Source organism: Oryx dammah, unplaced genomic scaffold (assembly GCF_014754425.2).
Source record: "Oryx dammah isolate SB20612 unplaced genomic scaffold, SCBI_Odam_1.1 HiC_scaffold_3, whole genome shotgun sequence".
Lineage (NCBI taxonomy): Eukaryota > Metazoa > Chordata > Mammalia > Artiodactyla > Bovidae > Oryx > Oryx dammah.
The window spans coordinates 71,116,388-71,130,737 of record NW_024070187.1 but is presented as its reverse complement, the minus strand read 5'-3'; the positions used below and the strand labels follow the sequence as shown (position 1 = coordinate 71,130,737).

General features: G+C 50.6%; 1 protein-coding gene across 4 annotated transcripts in view; it reads right to left on the bottom strand.

Annotated features, from left to right (window-relative positions):
* Positions 1–14,350, bottom strand: part of CRACD (capping protein inhibiting regulator of actin dynamics) — a 134,317-nt gene that overhangs the window by 16,482 nt on the left and 103,485 nt on the right. For all 4 annotated transcript variants that reach the window (XM_040238253.1, XM_040238256.1, XM_040238254.1 and 1 more), the window contains 4 exons: positions 10,527–10,691; positions 7,463–7,531; positions 4,872–5,054; positions 1,453–4,267 (listed from right to left, as the gene is read on the bottom strand). In XM_040238253.1, the coding sequence (XP_040094187.1) occupies positions 1,453–4,267; positions 4,872–5,054; positions 7,463–7,531; positions 10,527–10,691 (3,232 nt within the window). The remainder of the gene's footprint in view (positions 1–1,452; positions 4,268–4,871; positions 5,055–7,462; positions 7,532–10,526; positions 10,692–14,350) is intronic.

Here is a 14,350-nt window from a genome sequence, read left to right as displayed (position 1 = left end):
CATGGAAGTGGGTAGGAGAGGTTGAGACACAATCTCACCATAAACCCCATCCCCGGGCACAGTGATCCACAACCAGGAGGGAACTCAGCGGAACACCCTCTCTCTCTCTGAGAAGCAAAGGATTGGGACCCCCACCTCTGGACCTCAGCTTTTAAGACTTCTACCTCAGTGACCAGCCCCCAAACACCTAGTTCTGAAAGCCAATGGGGTTTATGTCCACAGACCATAGGCAATCTAAGGCACAGCTCTTAACAGGCTTGTGGGGACTTACTGCAGTTAATCCCTAGAGCCCAGTGCAGAGGTCAAACAACAAAAACCTGAAAATGGGCTCCTCTTCATGAGGACAAACAGAAACCAATAGGGAGATAGGATCTGGTGCTGCTGATCAATGTGCCAGTCCAGGGAGCCAAGGAAAGCCTGGTTAAAAAGGACGACAGGGTCTTCCGTAAGGCAAGTAGCCAAACCAATGTCCCTGAGGGAGTTCTTATCTCAAATGTAAAACCCACCCCAAATCTAAACAATTACCTAAACTTTCCCTAGAAAAACCTGAGGAGCAAATTTTGGGCTATGACCCACACCTGACCACCTACTCTGCAAAACCGAAAAGTATCAGATGAAGGATTTTGGGGCCCCAAAGTCAATCCAAGTGATCACCACACTGCCCCAAACATCCAGTATGAAGAAACACGAGGGGCAGCCAGGAGTAAGGGTTGCCCGAAAATTTCCTTACCAGAGGGCTTCACAGTAGTAAGCTGGTGGGGCCAGGGTGCATATGCAGGGCCTTGTGCATAAACAGACAAAGTTGATTATGCACACTGCGGCTCCTTGCGTGCTAGTTAAAAGTCCCCTAAGGTCCCACCTCCTCAGTTTCTGTCGCTACTGCCCAGAAGCAGAGCGCACACACTGGGGTAAGAAACCAGTCTTTATGGTCACTGTACAGGCCCCTCATAAAGATTAATGACACCTGCTTCCTAGTGGCTCAGACAGTAAAGAATTGGCCGGTAACGCAGAGACCCAGGTTGGATCCCTGGGTTGGGAAGATTCTCTGGAGAAGTGTACGGCTATCAACTCCAGTACTCTTGCCTGGAGAATCCCATAGACAGAGGAGCCTGGTGGGCTACAGTCCACGAGGTCCCACAGAGTTGGACATGACTAAGTGACTAACAATTTCACTGTTAACCTGAAGTATATCAGTCTGTGCAGCACCTCTAAGTTACTACTTGTGTAAGTAAGGATCACTAATGGGTGTGAGCTGCAGACACACAAGTCAGTTCACATTTCCAAAACTGACTCAGGAGTCACGGCCCTTGGGGAACGGGGCACCAGCCTCTAATTAAGGGAAGTGCTCCAACAACAGCTCCAGGGGCTACCTCTAGCCCTGGGCAGTTGTGCCTTTAGCTGTGACTCAGGAGGATGGACAGAGGCAGAGCTTTGTGATCTACAGCTACGCACCTTTCCTCCCCACCTCGGGCGTTGGGGCAGGCTTCTCTTGCCCAGCGGATGGCACCGGGGAAGCAGGTTTCTTCTCGGTTTCCACCTCTTCCTCCTTATCCCGCTTCTGCTCCTTTCTCTCTTCAGGCAGTGGGGGCGAGGGCGGCCAGCCACTATCCCGGCCCTCCTTGCACGGCTCGCTGGGCTCCGGCTCGGGCTTCCCCACCCGGCGAGTCAGCAACTCCACCAAGTAGGGCCTGCTCACCTTGGAGAGCGGGGAGGGTGGTGGGGTCTGGCCCGCGGGCTTGGGAGCCAGGGCTGGCTTCTGGGCCAGGGGCAACCTGTTGGCCGCCTTGTCTTGCTCCAGAGCCGGGGGCTGGCTGCCGGCCAGTGGGGGCCCGGGCTGGGCTGCAGGAGGAGAGAGGCTGGGAGGGCTTTCAGAGGAGTCCTTCCAGGGGGCTGGGCCTGGCTTTCTCTCTTGGGGGAACAAGGGGCCAGGCTTGAGGGCTGCAGCCTCCATCTCTGGCTCTCCATGTGTGCTCCCTGGGGCCGACGGCACCCCATCGATACTGTCCCCTGTGCTGCTGTGCCTTTTCTTCTTCTTCTGTTCTGTTTGTTGGTCACAGTGGAAGCGCAGGGAGTAGTTGGTCCTTCTCAATTTTATTCCGAAAAGGGAAGCTTTATCCTCCCCACCTGGCATCATGGGCTCTGACTTTCCTGCTCCATCTGTGGTCTGGCCATCTGAAGTGGTCACGGGCTCCACCTGGGCCACTGCTTTCTGTGGAGGGTAAGGGAGGCCTGGAACAAGGAAAGATGGAAGGTCTTTGGCAAATTTGCACCCCTCTGTGGTGTCTGTTGGCTCCTGGTGCGCCCTGGGTTTCTCTGCGTCTTTCAGGGCCTCTTTAGTATCAGCAGCAGGGGCCTGGGGCACGGCCTCTTCGCTGGGTCCCGGCCCAGATCTTTTCCTGATGCTCTCCCCTTCCATGCTGGGTCTGGAGCCCTCCCCACCCCCATCAGAGAACTTCTGCCAGGCAGGTTTAATGGAGAATTTGGCATTTACGGGTGGGGTCCTCCGGAGGTTTCCACGGGAATCACACCGGCCCCTGGGCGTGTGCTCATCCCCAGCCCGAGACTGCTCTCTCTCACCACGCTGGTCACTCTCCGAGCTCTTCAGGATTCGGGATCGAATGGAAGCCCATTCAGCGAGCGCGGCTGTGCTGCTTGGAGACTCTGGTGGGGGCCTGGTCTTTGCACTGCCTGCCCGGGGTTCCCCCAGGGCCCGGGGTGGGTTTTCCAGGGCCGGGACATCCACCAGCTTCTTTTCTTCCGACAAGCCCAGGAGAGACTTGCACGCAGTGTCCTTGATCTGGCTCAGGTTGACGGCCGGGCCGCAGAGCTGGGCTCCGGTGACCAGGATGGCCGTGTGGGGGATGCTCAGGGTCGAGGGCAGGGCGTGGGAGGCTGGGCTGGCTTTGGGGGCCTTGGACTCTTGGGGAGCTGAGGTGAGCCCCTCATCTTTCACGGGCTTCACCGGGCTCAGATTGACTTTGGGGAAGAGAATTTGCTTCCCTCCCGATGACACCTGGAAAGTGTACGGTCTGGACATGGCCTGCCTCTCCTCCACCTCCTGCCATCTGAGTTCCTCCACCTTTCTGTCTGTTTCTGGAGTGGCAGCTTCCTTCTTCTCTCCTGGCGCCAGCATCTCTTCCACCTGGGCCTCTTGCTTCTGGGGAGGCTGCACGTTGGTTTCTTCCTTCATTTCCTGCCGTCCACAACCACGATGCCCAGGAACTTCCTCCTGCTTTCTGGGCTGCTCCCCCGACGTCTCAGTGGCCTCTTGGCTCTGCTTCACCCAAATACTCGGTTTCTCGGAGTTTTCTCTCAGCTTTTCAAGTTTCAGGTGATCTTGGTCTTCTGCTTTCTCTGCTAAGTCACTCTGAAATGGGCTCCTCAAGCTGCTTTTGTGGTCCAGCTGCGGCTGATTCTCTTCCACTCTCGGTGCTTCCTGAAGGTTCTTCTCCGCTTCCTGCCTCCTCTTGGCCTCCAAGTCTTCTCTCTTCTTCAGTTCTTCCCTCTTCCTCACCTCCTCCTCCTCCTGCCATCTCTGGGCCTCCAGTTCCTCCTGCCTCCTGAGCTCCTCCTGCCTCCTGAGCTCCTCCTGCCTCCTGAGCTCCTCCATCCGTTTTTCCTCCTCCAGCTCCCGCTGCCTCGCCTCCTCTTCCAGCCGCTGCCTCTCAGCTGCCCTCCGCCCCTGCTCCTCCAGCTCCTCCAGTCTTCGGAGTTCCTCCAACTCTCTTTCCTCCTCCTCCCGTCGCAGGTTCTCAGCCTCCTGCCGGCTCTGAGCCTCCATCTCCTCCTGCACCAAGCATCTCCCCAGGCGCTGCACCTCTTCCTCCGGGCACACGGGCTCCTCGGCCTCTGGGAGTCCTCCTTCCTCTTCCTCCCTCTGCTCTGGGCCCTGGGAACCCGGCTCTTCTAGGCTCCGCGTCTCTTCTTCGCGCTGCCTCTTCTTTGCCTCTAGCTGTATTTCTCTTTCCTCTCCCTCTTCCTCCTCCTCTTCCTCCAAGAGTTCCTGCCTTCTATTCTCCTCCCAAAGCCTCCGCTCCAGAGCCTGGAGCCTCTGCTCTTCCAGGCGTCGCCTCTCCGCAGCTTCAGCCTTTTGCCGTTTGCACTTGGCCTCAAGTTCTTGCCAGTATTCTTCCTGGCGTCGCTTCTCTTCCTCCGAGTCCAGTGGCTCTGGCTCTCTTTCATGCCAGATTGGCTTGTCTTCTCCAGGGTGTCCGTTCCGGCCCAGGGACAGCTGATGCAGAAGGCCACCGTGCTCGTTCTGTCGATCCTAACGTGGGTAAGGGAAACAGAATTAGCTTTCCCTGTGCACAGGCCACCTTTATTTACAATCTCATTCACCGATGTGGGTGGCCCTCCTCATCGTGAAAGAGGGACCACGTTCCCACGACAGACATAGGTCACCACAGGCAGGAGAGAACTTCAACCGTTGGGTTTCCTCTCTATATGTCATCCTCAAATTCTTTTTTCTTAATACACATGTGTAATCATAGGAAAACCAGTAGCCCAGCATTAGAAAGGTGTGGAAAAATAAGATTAGCACGTCATCAATGTTCCCTGAAACTTATGACTCAGAAGTCTAATCAAACTGAAGAACCTTTGACTCAGGCTATGGCATAGGAAAGTGAGCCATCTGTTTGCTGCAAAGCAAAACGTCTGGAGCCCCTCAGAAGGGAGCCTCTCTCTCTGAGGTCCACTAGCCACTGATGGGGGGCAACAGGTCAGAAAGGGTGGTGAAAGGGAAATGGGCCCATTCACTCTTGTGCCAGCAACAGAGCCATATCCCCGACAGGGAGAGACCAAGTTCCTTCCATAGGCCCCTCACAGCACCACCCCACTAGGCAGCATCAGGATGTCTGCCAGGCCATACATACCCCGACAAGTCGCCTGTGCTTCCTTGACACCCTCTGGTTTTTTGGCTTAATGGACAGTTTGTGCTTGGCAGCACTGTTATCCAGTCGAGCAATGGCCAGGGGGATGGCATCCAGGTTGACACTTTCGATGGTGCCAGCAGAAGAAAGGTGCCTCTTGGGCCGGGACGGTTTAACTGGAGCAACCTACAGTAGAGGTTGAAAATATGAAGTCAGTCCAGATGAGAGAAGAGCCTGCAGGGAATCTAGCATGGCGGCCCTTGTTAGAGTTTGCTCCTGGCCCAGGAGATGCTGCCAAGCGCAGGGGGTTCATGGGCACAGTGAAGTGAGCACTGCTTTTAGAACCAAAAGACACTGAGCATTTGTTTCACCAGTGATATCCGTATTAACTGGTAAAGGCCATTTAATCTCTCAGGGACTAATTTTCCTACTATGAATGATATGTGGGTTAGATTAGATCGGGGGTCAGTAAGACATAGTCAGGGGTCCTGTCTGGGTAAAGTCTTGCTGGTACACAGCAACACCATTGCCTGTGGCTGCTTTTGTACTACAAAGGAAGAGCAGAACAAAGGAGAGTCTGGTAGTTGCAACTTTATGGCCACAAGGCCTAAAATAAGCAGTAGTTTGCTAAGCCCTGGACAAGCTCATCGCTATACTAAGAACACTGTAACTCTAAGCGCCTTCCATTGCCACAGACGTGTACATGCCTCAGCTCTTACTTTAGAGGGGACGTACAGGGACGGGGGAGCCTGATGGGCTGCCGTCTATGGGGTAACACAGAGTCGGACACGACTGAAGTGACTTAGCATAACATAGCATCTTTTTTTTCACCTTTGTATCAACCCTCTTTATGCCCAAGTAGCAAATCTCACTTGTTAAGTGGTCAATAAATATTTATTGAAAGAAGGAACAATAAGTTCTCCACCTAGGTCATCAGATGTGTTATCGGCAAAAATGCTTTGGCACAATCACGCCAGAGTCGCAGGGCACTGGCTCACTGAAAGGCCCCCAGGTGAGAACGTGATGAACTGCAGAACCACTTGCAGCTCTGTAACACAGGTATGGTCACTTAAAAACCACAACCTGAGACCAATCGTAAACATTTAAGTAGGTCAGAGAGACCCAAGCTCAGAGGCCAGGCTGAGCCGAAACCAGGCCGGTAACTTCAGAGAATTCACAGGCAGGCAGGGAGGCAAGGGCTCCTGGCCACACCGGGCAGCAGGGGGCGCGCACGGCCCCACGTTTCTCCTCCGCAGCATCCGTGGAGGCCAGGGTTCACCTGTTTGACTGTGTTTGTGCTGTTAAGTGCAAAGTCGGTGGGTTTAGCCAATGGCTTTGTTTTTTGCAACTACCCTTCATATTTATGCACAAAGATAAAAGACATAGCTAGCTCCAAGAGCAAAGTAAATGCTCAGTAAATAATTTATTACAAGAAGCATGGAAGTAAGGAAAAATAATTCCAGTCATTGGTCTCCTAAGACTTTATTTATTTATGGTTCTTTACAATAGGTGTCAAATTCTAATCCTCTGTTGAAGAGACAGGAATTAAACATTTCTATCCCCTAATGAATGCATGAATAAAGGGAGTTAGAGCCAAATGTGATAGACTGAAGACACAGATGAAGCATTTGAAGCTGAGGTTTAAATGCAGTGTTTCATGTCTAGTTATTCAGGCTGGGCCTCTGCATCTGGGTGGTGGGACTGTCTTGAGCCACCCCCTGACCTGGGGACACTCCCCTGTTGAAGAGATGCCCGTGATCGCCACAGGGCTCCTTAGACTCCTGTAGGCAATGTCCCAGGTTTCAGTGGAATGCAGAAAAGTTAAAAACCAGAAATACACATAAGTGAAGAAATGCTATGGTCTTTCCTGGGCATCTCTAAATAGAAGGAGGGGCTTCCCAGGTGGCTTAATGGTAAAGAACCGCCTGCCACTGCAGGAGACTTGGATTCCACCCCCTGGCTGGGAAGATCCCCTAGAGGAGGAATGGCAACCCCCTCCAGCATTCTTTCCTAGGAAATCTCATGGACAGAGGAGCCTGGCGGACTACAGCCCATGGGCTCGCAAAAGAGTTGGACACGACTTGGAGAAGGAAACGGCACCCCACTCCAGTACTCTTGCCTGGAAAATCCCATGGATGGAGGAGCCTGGTAGGCTACAGTCCATGGGGTTGCAGAGTCGGACACGACTGAGCGACTTCACTTTCACTTTAGCAACTAAACAACAACAGATAGAAGGATACTCTTTTCCTTACAGACTCTTCACCTTCAGGTATTCTTGAATGTCTTTTTCAATGGCTTACCAGTGTCTTGAAGTATTAATACATGATGTTTTTAGGAAAACTACCGACATCTGAGACTCCAAACAGACTTGGTGAGAGCGTGGCAGTTTTTCAGAGCAGGGTTCAGTTCCAGCCATTGCATCGCCATGGAAACAGATGCCAACATCTACCACTGGTTGCATTTTGAAGGGATTTAAAGTAATAGATGAAGGCAGCATTTATGAATGGAAAAATGAGGCAGCAGCTCGCCCAACAAAAAGAAAAACAGAAGTTAAAGAGTAAGGAAGCTACAAACACAAGTTCAAATCACATTACCTTCTCTTCCATCTCACTCCTGGCTCTGGGCAGATTCAGAGGACTTGGAGAACTTGCCGTCTCACTGGACTGGAACGGCAGAGAGAGTGCTCAAGTCAAACGGGAGCACAGGAAGTGCTGGGCAAACGCAGCCAGCGTCTGTGCAGAGGGCCACCCCCTCCCTGAGCAGAGAGCGCTGGCAGGTTCACTGTGGAGATTCTGCTCGTGTCCAGATTCCACCAGGGCTCTGGAGGCTCAGTATTCACTCCCCTCTCCCTAGAGTTCTACTCATTTCCCATCTGGGTGGGCTCCAACCTCAGTCCCTGATGTGTTTCCCCACTGCTGAGAGAATCGGGGACTGCCCTGTCGCCACCCAGGCAGAACTCTGGCCTCACAGCTTTCAGCCTGGCTGGCTGCCTTCCACCTCCTTCACCTGCCAGACCTCTTCTCCATGAGAAAGAAAGGGGGCCCTTCCAGTGGCACACACAGGCCTGGGCTAAGGAGGTAGGTGACCAGAGGAGGCGAGAAAACTCTGGCGGAAGGGAGGGAGAGAGAGAGGAAAAGAAGGAAGAAAAAGGCTAACGATTCACACCCCAGTCACCTTGCAGGTCCTGGGTACATGCATATCACGTCACGTGCACCAGCTCTACCTTCTGCCTCCTGTCACCTAAGTTTACAAAAGGGTCTCATTGCCCCTTCTGGATCCAGAACATCATCTTGCCCTACCTCAGTCCATTTTCTGCACCACACTTAGAAGCATCTTTAGAAAACATAAGTCAGATTGTATCACTGCCCTGCTGAAAATTACTCAGAGGGGAACTTCCCTGGCAGTCCAGTGGTTAAGACTACACACTTTGAATGCAGGGGCGTGAGGGTTCAATCCCTGGTCAGGGAACTAAAATCCTACATGCCTCATGGCACGGTCAAAAAGGAAAATAAGATACTAAGGTAAAAATAATAAAAAATAAATTCAAAAATTTCTCAGCAGTTTCTGATCACTTTCCAAACAATTTGCCCCTTCTCCCGTGGTCTAAATGACCCAGCATCTACACTGTGATCCACAGCCACCCTTCACCCTCATCCACACTAGCCTGCTTTCTGTGCCTCCTTCAGGACACACTGAGTTCCATCTCTGGGTGTCTGTACTTGTTCTTCCTTGCACCAAGAACACCCTCCATGCCTCTCAGGGCCATCTGACTTCCTTATCTAAAGAAGCAAAGCCCTCTCCTACCACATTGCTCACTTTTGTATCACCCTGTTTCATTTTCTAGGCAGCATTTTTAATAATCCGAAATTATGATACCTATTTGCTGAGTTGTTTGTTGTGTGACACTCCATTAGAATATAAACTGCACTAAGGCAGTCCTGTGTTTACACTGTGATCCCTCCGCTGAGCACCTACCGAACGAACGACCCACCTTGTCCCCCAGACCACTGTGCCCTGTCCTTATCAGATCTTCAGTGACAGGGAAGACAGCTGCTCTGGTCCATAGGAATCCCTGAATCAGGGCCAATGGCTAATGTTCCTGCCCAGCACTCAAGAGACTGGAGATGAGGACTGTTGGATCAGCCAAGAGAGAGGGGCCCTCTCTGTGCCTGCTTCACCTACCACCCACAGGTGTGGGCACCAGGAGGCATCAGGGCTGGGCCCAGGCAGAGACAGACAACAAAGGAGATTGTCGTCTTTTATCTCCTTCCTTCTTTTGCTCTACAACTTGGAGAGCACTTATCTTTCTTACTATTCTTATGATGCATTAGCTGATAACAAGTATGACTTTTTCCAGGGGCACTTTAGTAACACCCAATATCATTTCGGGCACCATGGTAGGCATAGCACATAGAATGCTTTCTTGTAAGCATGGGAAGACTGAGCCTCAGCTAAGAACTGCCTATCTACCTACCAGTAGGACTGTTTCTCCTTTTCCCATAAGAGGCCTGAAGGCACTCCTGCTGCTGCTAACTGCTGCTGCTGCTAAGTCGCTTCAGTCGTGTCCGACTCTGTGTGACCCCATAGACGGCAGCCCACCAGACTCCTCCATCCCTGGGATTCTCCAGGCAAGAGTACTGGAGTGGGGTGCCATTGCCTTGCTGCTAAAGGGACTTTTATTTCAGGATCTGCTCAGAGTGTTTCTTTCAAAGTGTCAAAAGAATGGACTTCTCTGGGGGTACAGTGTATAGGAATCTGCCCACCAATACAGGGGACATGGGTTTGATCCCTGCTCTGGGAAGATCCCATATGCTGTGGGCTAAGCCTGTACACCGCAACCACTGAGTCCGAGCCTTAGAGCCCACAGTCCACAACTACTGAGCCTGCGTGCTGCAAGTACTGCAGACTGTGTGCCTACAGCCCATGCTCCACAAGAGAAGCCACCACAGTGAGAGGCCCTCGCACTGCAACGAAGACTAGCCCACACTCGCCACTCCTAGAGAGAGCCCATGCACGGCAACAAGGACCTAGCACAACCATAAAAAAGAGAGACAAAATTTAGATAGGATGGTGCTGGATCAATGTGACTTTCCACACTAAGTAAACTTCAAGCTGGTCGGTTTGAATATTCTATGCTTGTGCAGCACCTACTTCATTCTTTTCTCATTTCAAGTCAGTCCAGTTCCACAAGCAATTATTCAGTGCTCCTAAGTAAGCAGTGATGATATCCTGGGCATACAGATGTGTAAGATCCAGTGTGTCCTCAAGGAGCTCAACAGTTTGGAGATGGAGAACAAACGGTTATATGGTCACAGATGCAGAGCACAGACATGTAAGAAACACTGAGGATGCACAGTGACGGCAGAGAGGGGACAGTGCAGCTCGGGGGTAAGGGCAGCCCGAGTCTCCGAAGAGTTAAGCGGAAGACGCTGGGAAGAGGGGGGTGCAAAGGGCGCATCTCCCTCGCCTCCCCCTCTTCCCGGATGGCCCCCCTGCAGCTCAAAGCACTTGTAACAGAGGTGCTGGGCTACTCATCAGGAAAGCTTCTTCCACCTTACTCCCCACCCTGCAGACCCCGGGGTTACTGAAGCCCCCTCCCACTGCCCAGCCTCCTCCCGGCCTTGTGAGCAATCAAGTCATTCCCTGGAGGAGCTTTACTTTGTTCTCGGTGTCTGAGAGGATGAGGTCTTGCTGAGTCACAACTTCCACAGGACTGGTGAGGAATGGTTCCTCTTCGAAGCGAGCCTCGCCACTGTCTGCCTTCTTCATGGGAATGGCGTTGGGTGGTGGCTGCCCAAACTTGATGTTCTTGCCCAACTGTCGCTGGAGAGAAACAAAAGGACGTTCTGAGGCGGTGGAGCGGTTCACAATAACCACGGTCAGGTTCCCCAGTATAGCTAGCAGGCACTGAGGCATATTCTCTACATGACTGGTTTCTAGACTAGACACCAAGCCAGAAAGCCCTGACGCAGTCCTGTAATTACTGAGTCTCCTTCCCAGTATTTCTTTTTTTTTTCCCACCTTCGAGCCATGAGCCTTTTCATCCAGCCACCTCTTTCATGGAGATGCCAACATTTCCAAGGGGGGTAGAGAGATCATATTTCTGATCAAAAAAGTTGGGTATGACAGAAATTTTTTTGATTTTTGTCAAAAAATCAAAAGTATTTCAAAGGCACAAAAGTACTTGAAAGGTACAAAAATTATATAGAAAATAGTTTCATGAGCTGCAAGAACCACTGCGGGAAATCAAGACTGTTGTGGCTGCACAAACAAAGGAACCCTCCAGCCCCTTTTGGACACATTCCCCTTGAATATTTATTTCATCTACCTTCTTCACCAGCCCCTAACTTGAACATCCTATTTGGGTTACAGTGGGTACCACGGCCAAGGGGAAGAAGGCCCAGGCCAATAAGTCTTTCCACGATTGATGCTAAACACATGGAAAAGGTGAAAGCAATCTTGTTCTGCCACTAGGATGTCCTCTTTGCCTGGCCGCAGCTACCCACTGTGACCCACAGGCCAGAAGGAACACAGTGGGTCAGAAAAGGAGGCTGTAGTAAGGGCCAGAGAGAGACTGATCGCTGGTGGGAGGGAGCTGAATGGATGGTGGCAGGAGGGTAAGGACAGAAATTAGGAAGAAAAATAGTATTTAGAATTAAAGAAAAGCTGGATTAAAAAGGGAATTATCTTAAAATATATAAACACAATAGTTTTTAATACAAGGCAAAATATTTAATGGGCTTGATAAATTAGATATAAAATATTTAATAGAAAATGAATGACACTGAGGAAGAAAAAGAGGTAAGCTGTGGTCATCTGAAAGAAGACTGTAATGAATTGAATATATTGTAGAAATTACTGCCTTTATCTACATTGGGGATTCTCAAGCTTGGCATGATTGACATTTAAGGCCAGATAATTCTTTGTTGTGGGGAGCTCTCCTGTGCATCATAGGATGTTTAGCATCACCCCTGCCCTCTGTTTAGCATCACCCCTCACCAGACGATACCAGCAACCCCTGTTCACTTCTGTCTGGACAACCAAAAAAAATGCCTCCAGGTGTTGTCCAATGTCCCCTCGTGGGGAAGATCACCTCTGGCTGAGAACTACTGCTCTACACCTAGGTCTTTTATGATTCAAAAGAAAAAAAAACAACAACAACAACAGAATACATCATCTGATCTTTATCTTTAATGTGGCTAATATTTAATCCCACAAAGCTGCAAAAAGCCTTAGCAATCACATTATCTGAACCCCTCATTTTACAAAAAAAAGTCAAGGTCCAGTGACTGGCCCAAGCTTATGGAATGAATGAGTGGTACCAAGGGGACCTGAATCCACATCTTCTAAAACATATTCAGTGCTGTTTTCATTGTGCTCCACTGGTTCTCATAAATTTACACTGTGCTTCCCTCCACTTACTGGGATAGAAAGAGAGGATCTGGCATTTTTACCACCTTACTGAATGAAGGTGGCCTCCCTTGAGGAAAATGCCCCTTCTCTCTCTGAACTCAAGAGTATCAAATCCACCTTCACCCAACTTCCCCTCGGCTTTACATGGCGGATGGTGAAATTGCAGAGACATGAAAGAGATGAGCCCCAGGTCCCCTCCCCGCACCCCGGGCACCCCAGCATGCCAAGTCAGGAGCACAGAGAGACAAGGACTCGGATTTGATCTGCTGTATCTCAGCCTGAACCCGGCTCCCCCTGACACCACGGGGAGGGAACACACATCCAAAGCCCAAGTTCAGCCAGTGAAGTACAGCTTGAACAGCCTAAAGGGGTTTCAGGGAGGAGAAGGCTGCAATAGGGTGTCTTCTAAAATGAGTTTAGCAGGAAGCGGCAGTTAGTGTCTACTCTAAGCAGATCAATAAGCAGGCACAGTTAGAACAGCCGATGGTGTTAGACAAGAGGACATGGTGTAACAAAGCCACAGGCCCTGTGGCACGCTTGCTGCCCTGTGGGAGATGCTTGGGGGCCTGGGCAGGAGTGGCAGGAAGAGCTCCTGCATCCCAGTCACAGTCTGTGCAGGGGTTCCCTCTGCAATTCTCAGCCCAGCCTTTGGTTGACCAGTTATCTCTTCTCTAAGTGTGCTGGTAAAGAGCTAAAAACTTTTATCCAGTCACCCTAGAATGAGACCTCCTGTGTCAGGGTCTGCCATCTACCAATGTTCTTGAATATCTAAAATGAGGATATTTCTTCTACTCAGAATGGAAAGAATAATTCTTTAAGGAGTTCCCAAGGAGACTAAGCTTAATACATTAATGCTCTTTCGTTAGGATTTTGGCCACCATCACAAAAAGAATGAATGTGCTGATTTTTCTGTTTGTTTGTTTTTGTTAAGAGTCCTTTTTAGAACATGGATGTCAAGTTCACATTACTTATATTGAAATAAACTCCAAAGATGGGATGGTTATCGTGGCTACCAAAGGAAAATGAAAGAGAAAATGGGGGGAAAATATTAGATGTGATAAGAACAGGTGAAATAAGGTACGTGGGACAAAGCTGGGGAAATGGAGAGCATGATGTTAAGAAACAAAGTCGAGAGTTAAAGTGGAAATTTGAGAGGAGGGTGAAGGGGGCAGACAGGAGCCCAGGGAGGAGAATCTGCAGCCCTGATGGCAGGTACAACAGCTGAAGGGGGCAGGATGGAGATTGGAAAGGAGGGAGAGGGAGAGGGAGGGAATCAGAATGTGTGTGTAGCTGAGGGCTGATTTACATCACGGATATGTTCATCCTGGCAAAAGAAACACAATGCTGTTGCCTTTGAGAATGACAATGAGCATCTCTATAAAGCAGCTGATTTAAAATTCCTCTGGAGAAAACAAATTTAGGCTGCTGGTTAGGGAGCTTGGGAGGAGGGCGAGGGAAGGAGGAAGGGAGGACCCAGGTCACGCAAAAAGTGACGGCCACCATCCAGGGACAGGAAGGCAGCCTCTCTGTCCAGACAAAGGCCTGTCTTCGCAGACACACCCTGCAGTGGTCACAGGCCGGGGCAGGGCTGCAGGACCAAGGCCATGGTGACTGAGCCCCAGGCTCTCAAGGCCAAGGCTCTTGTACCTGATCTGTGGTTCCCGCTCCAAATCTTTCCCTCAGCTGACTCAGAGGGGATGGGGCTGCTGGACACTTCGTCTGATTTATTGACAACTAAAAGATGACTGTCAAAACCTATCTGCCATCTCAGATGTCGAATGAATTGAATATAGGGATAAATATGGCTTTTTGGTGACTTTTTTTCTGCCCACTACTCAGGCATTGTCCTGGGAAGAACTGTGACACAAGCAGTCACTCAAAACCAGACCATTAAGATGAGCTTGCCCTTAAGCTTCCAGGGAAATAAACTATTACCACTCCTTCCATCTATAGACAGATGTATTTTAATAGATATGTATATTTTTACATATCCATGGATTCTTTATATGCACTGAGATAATAACCAGAGGGGAGAGTGGAACCTCTGTGCCTAAACTGAGTCCGTGTTA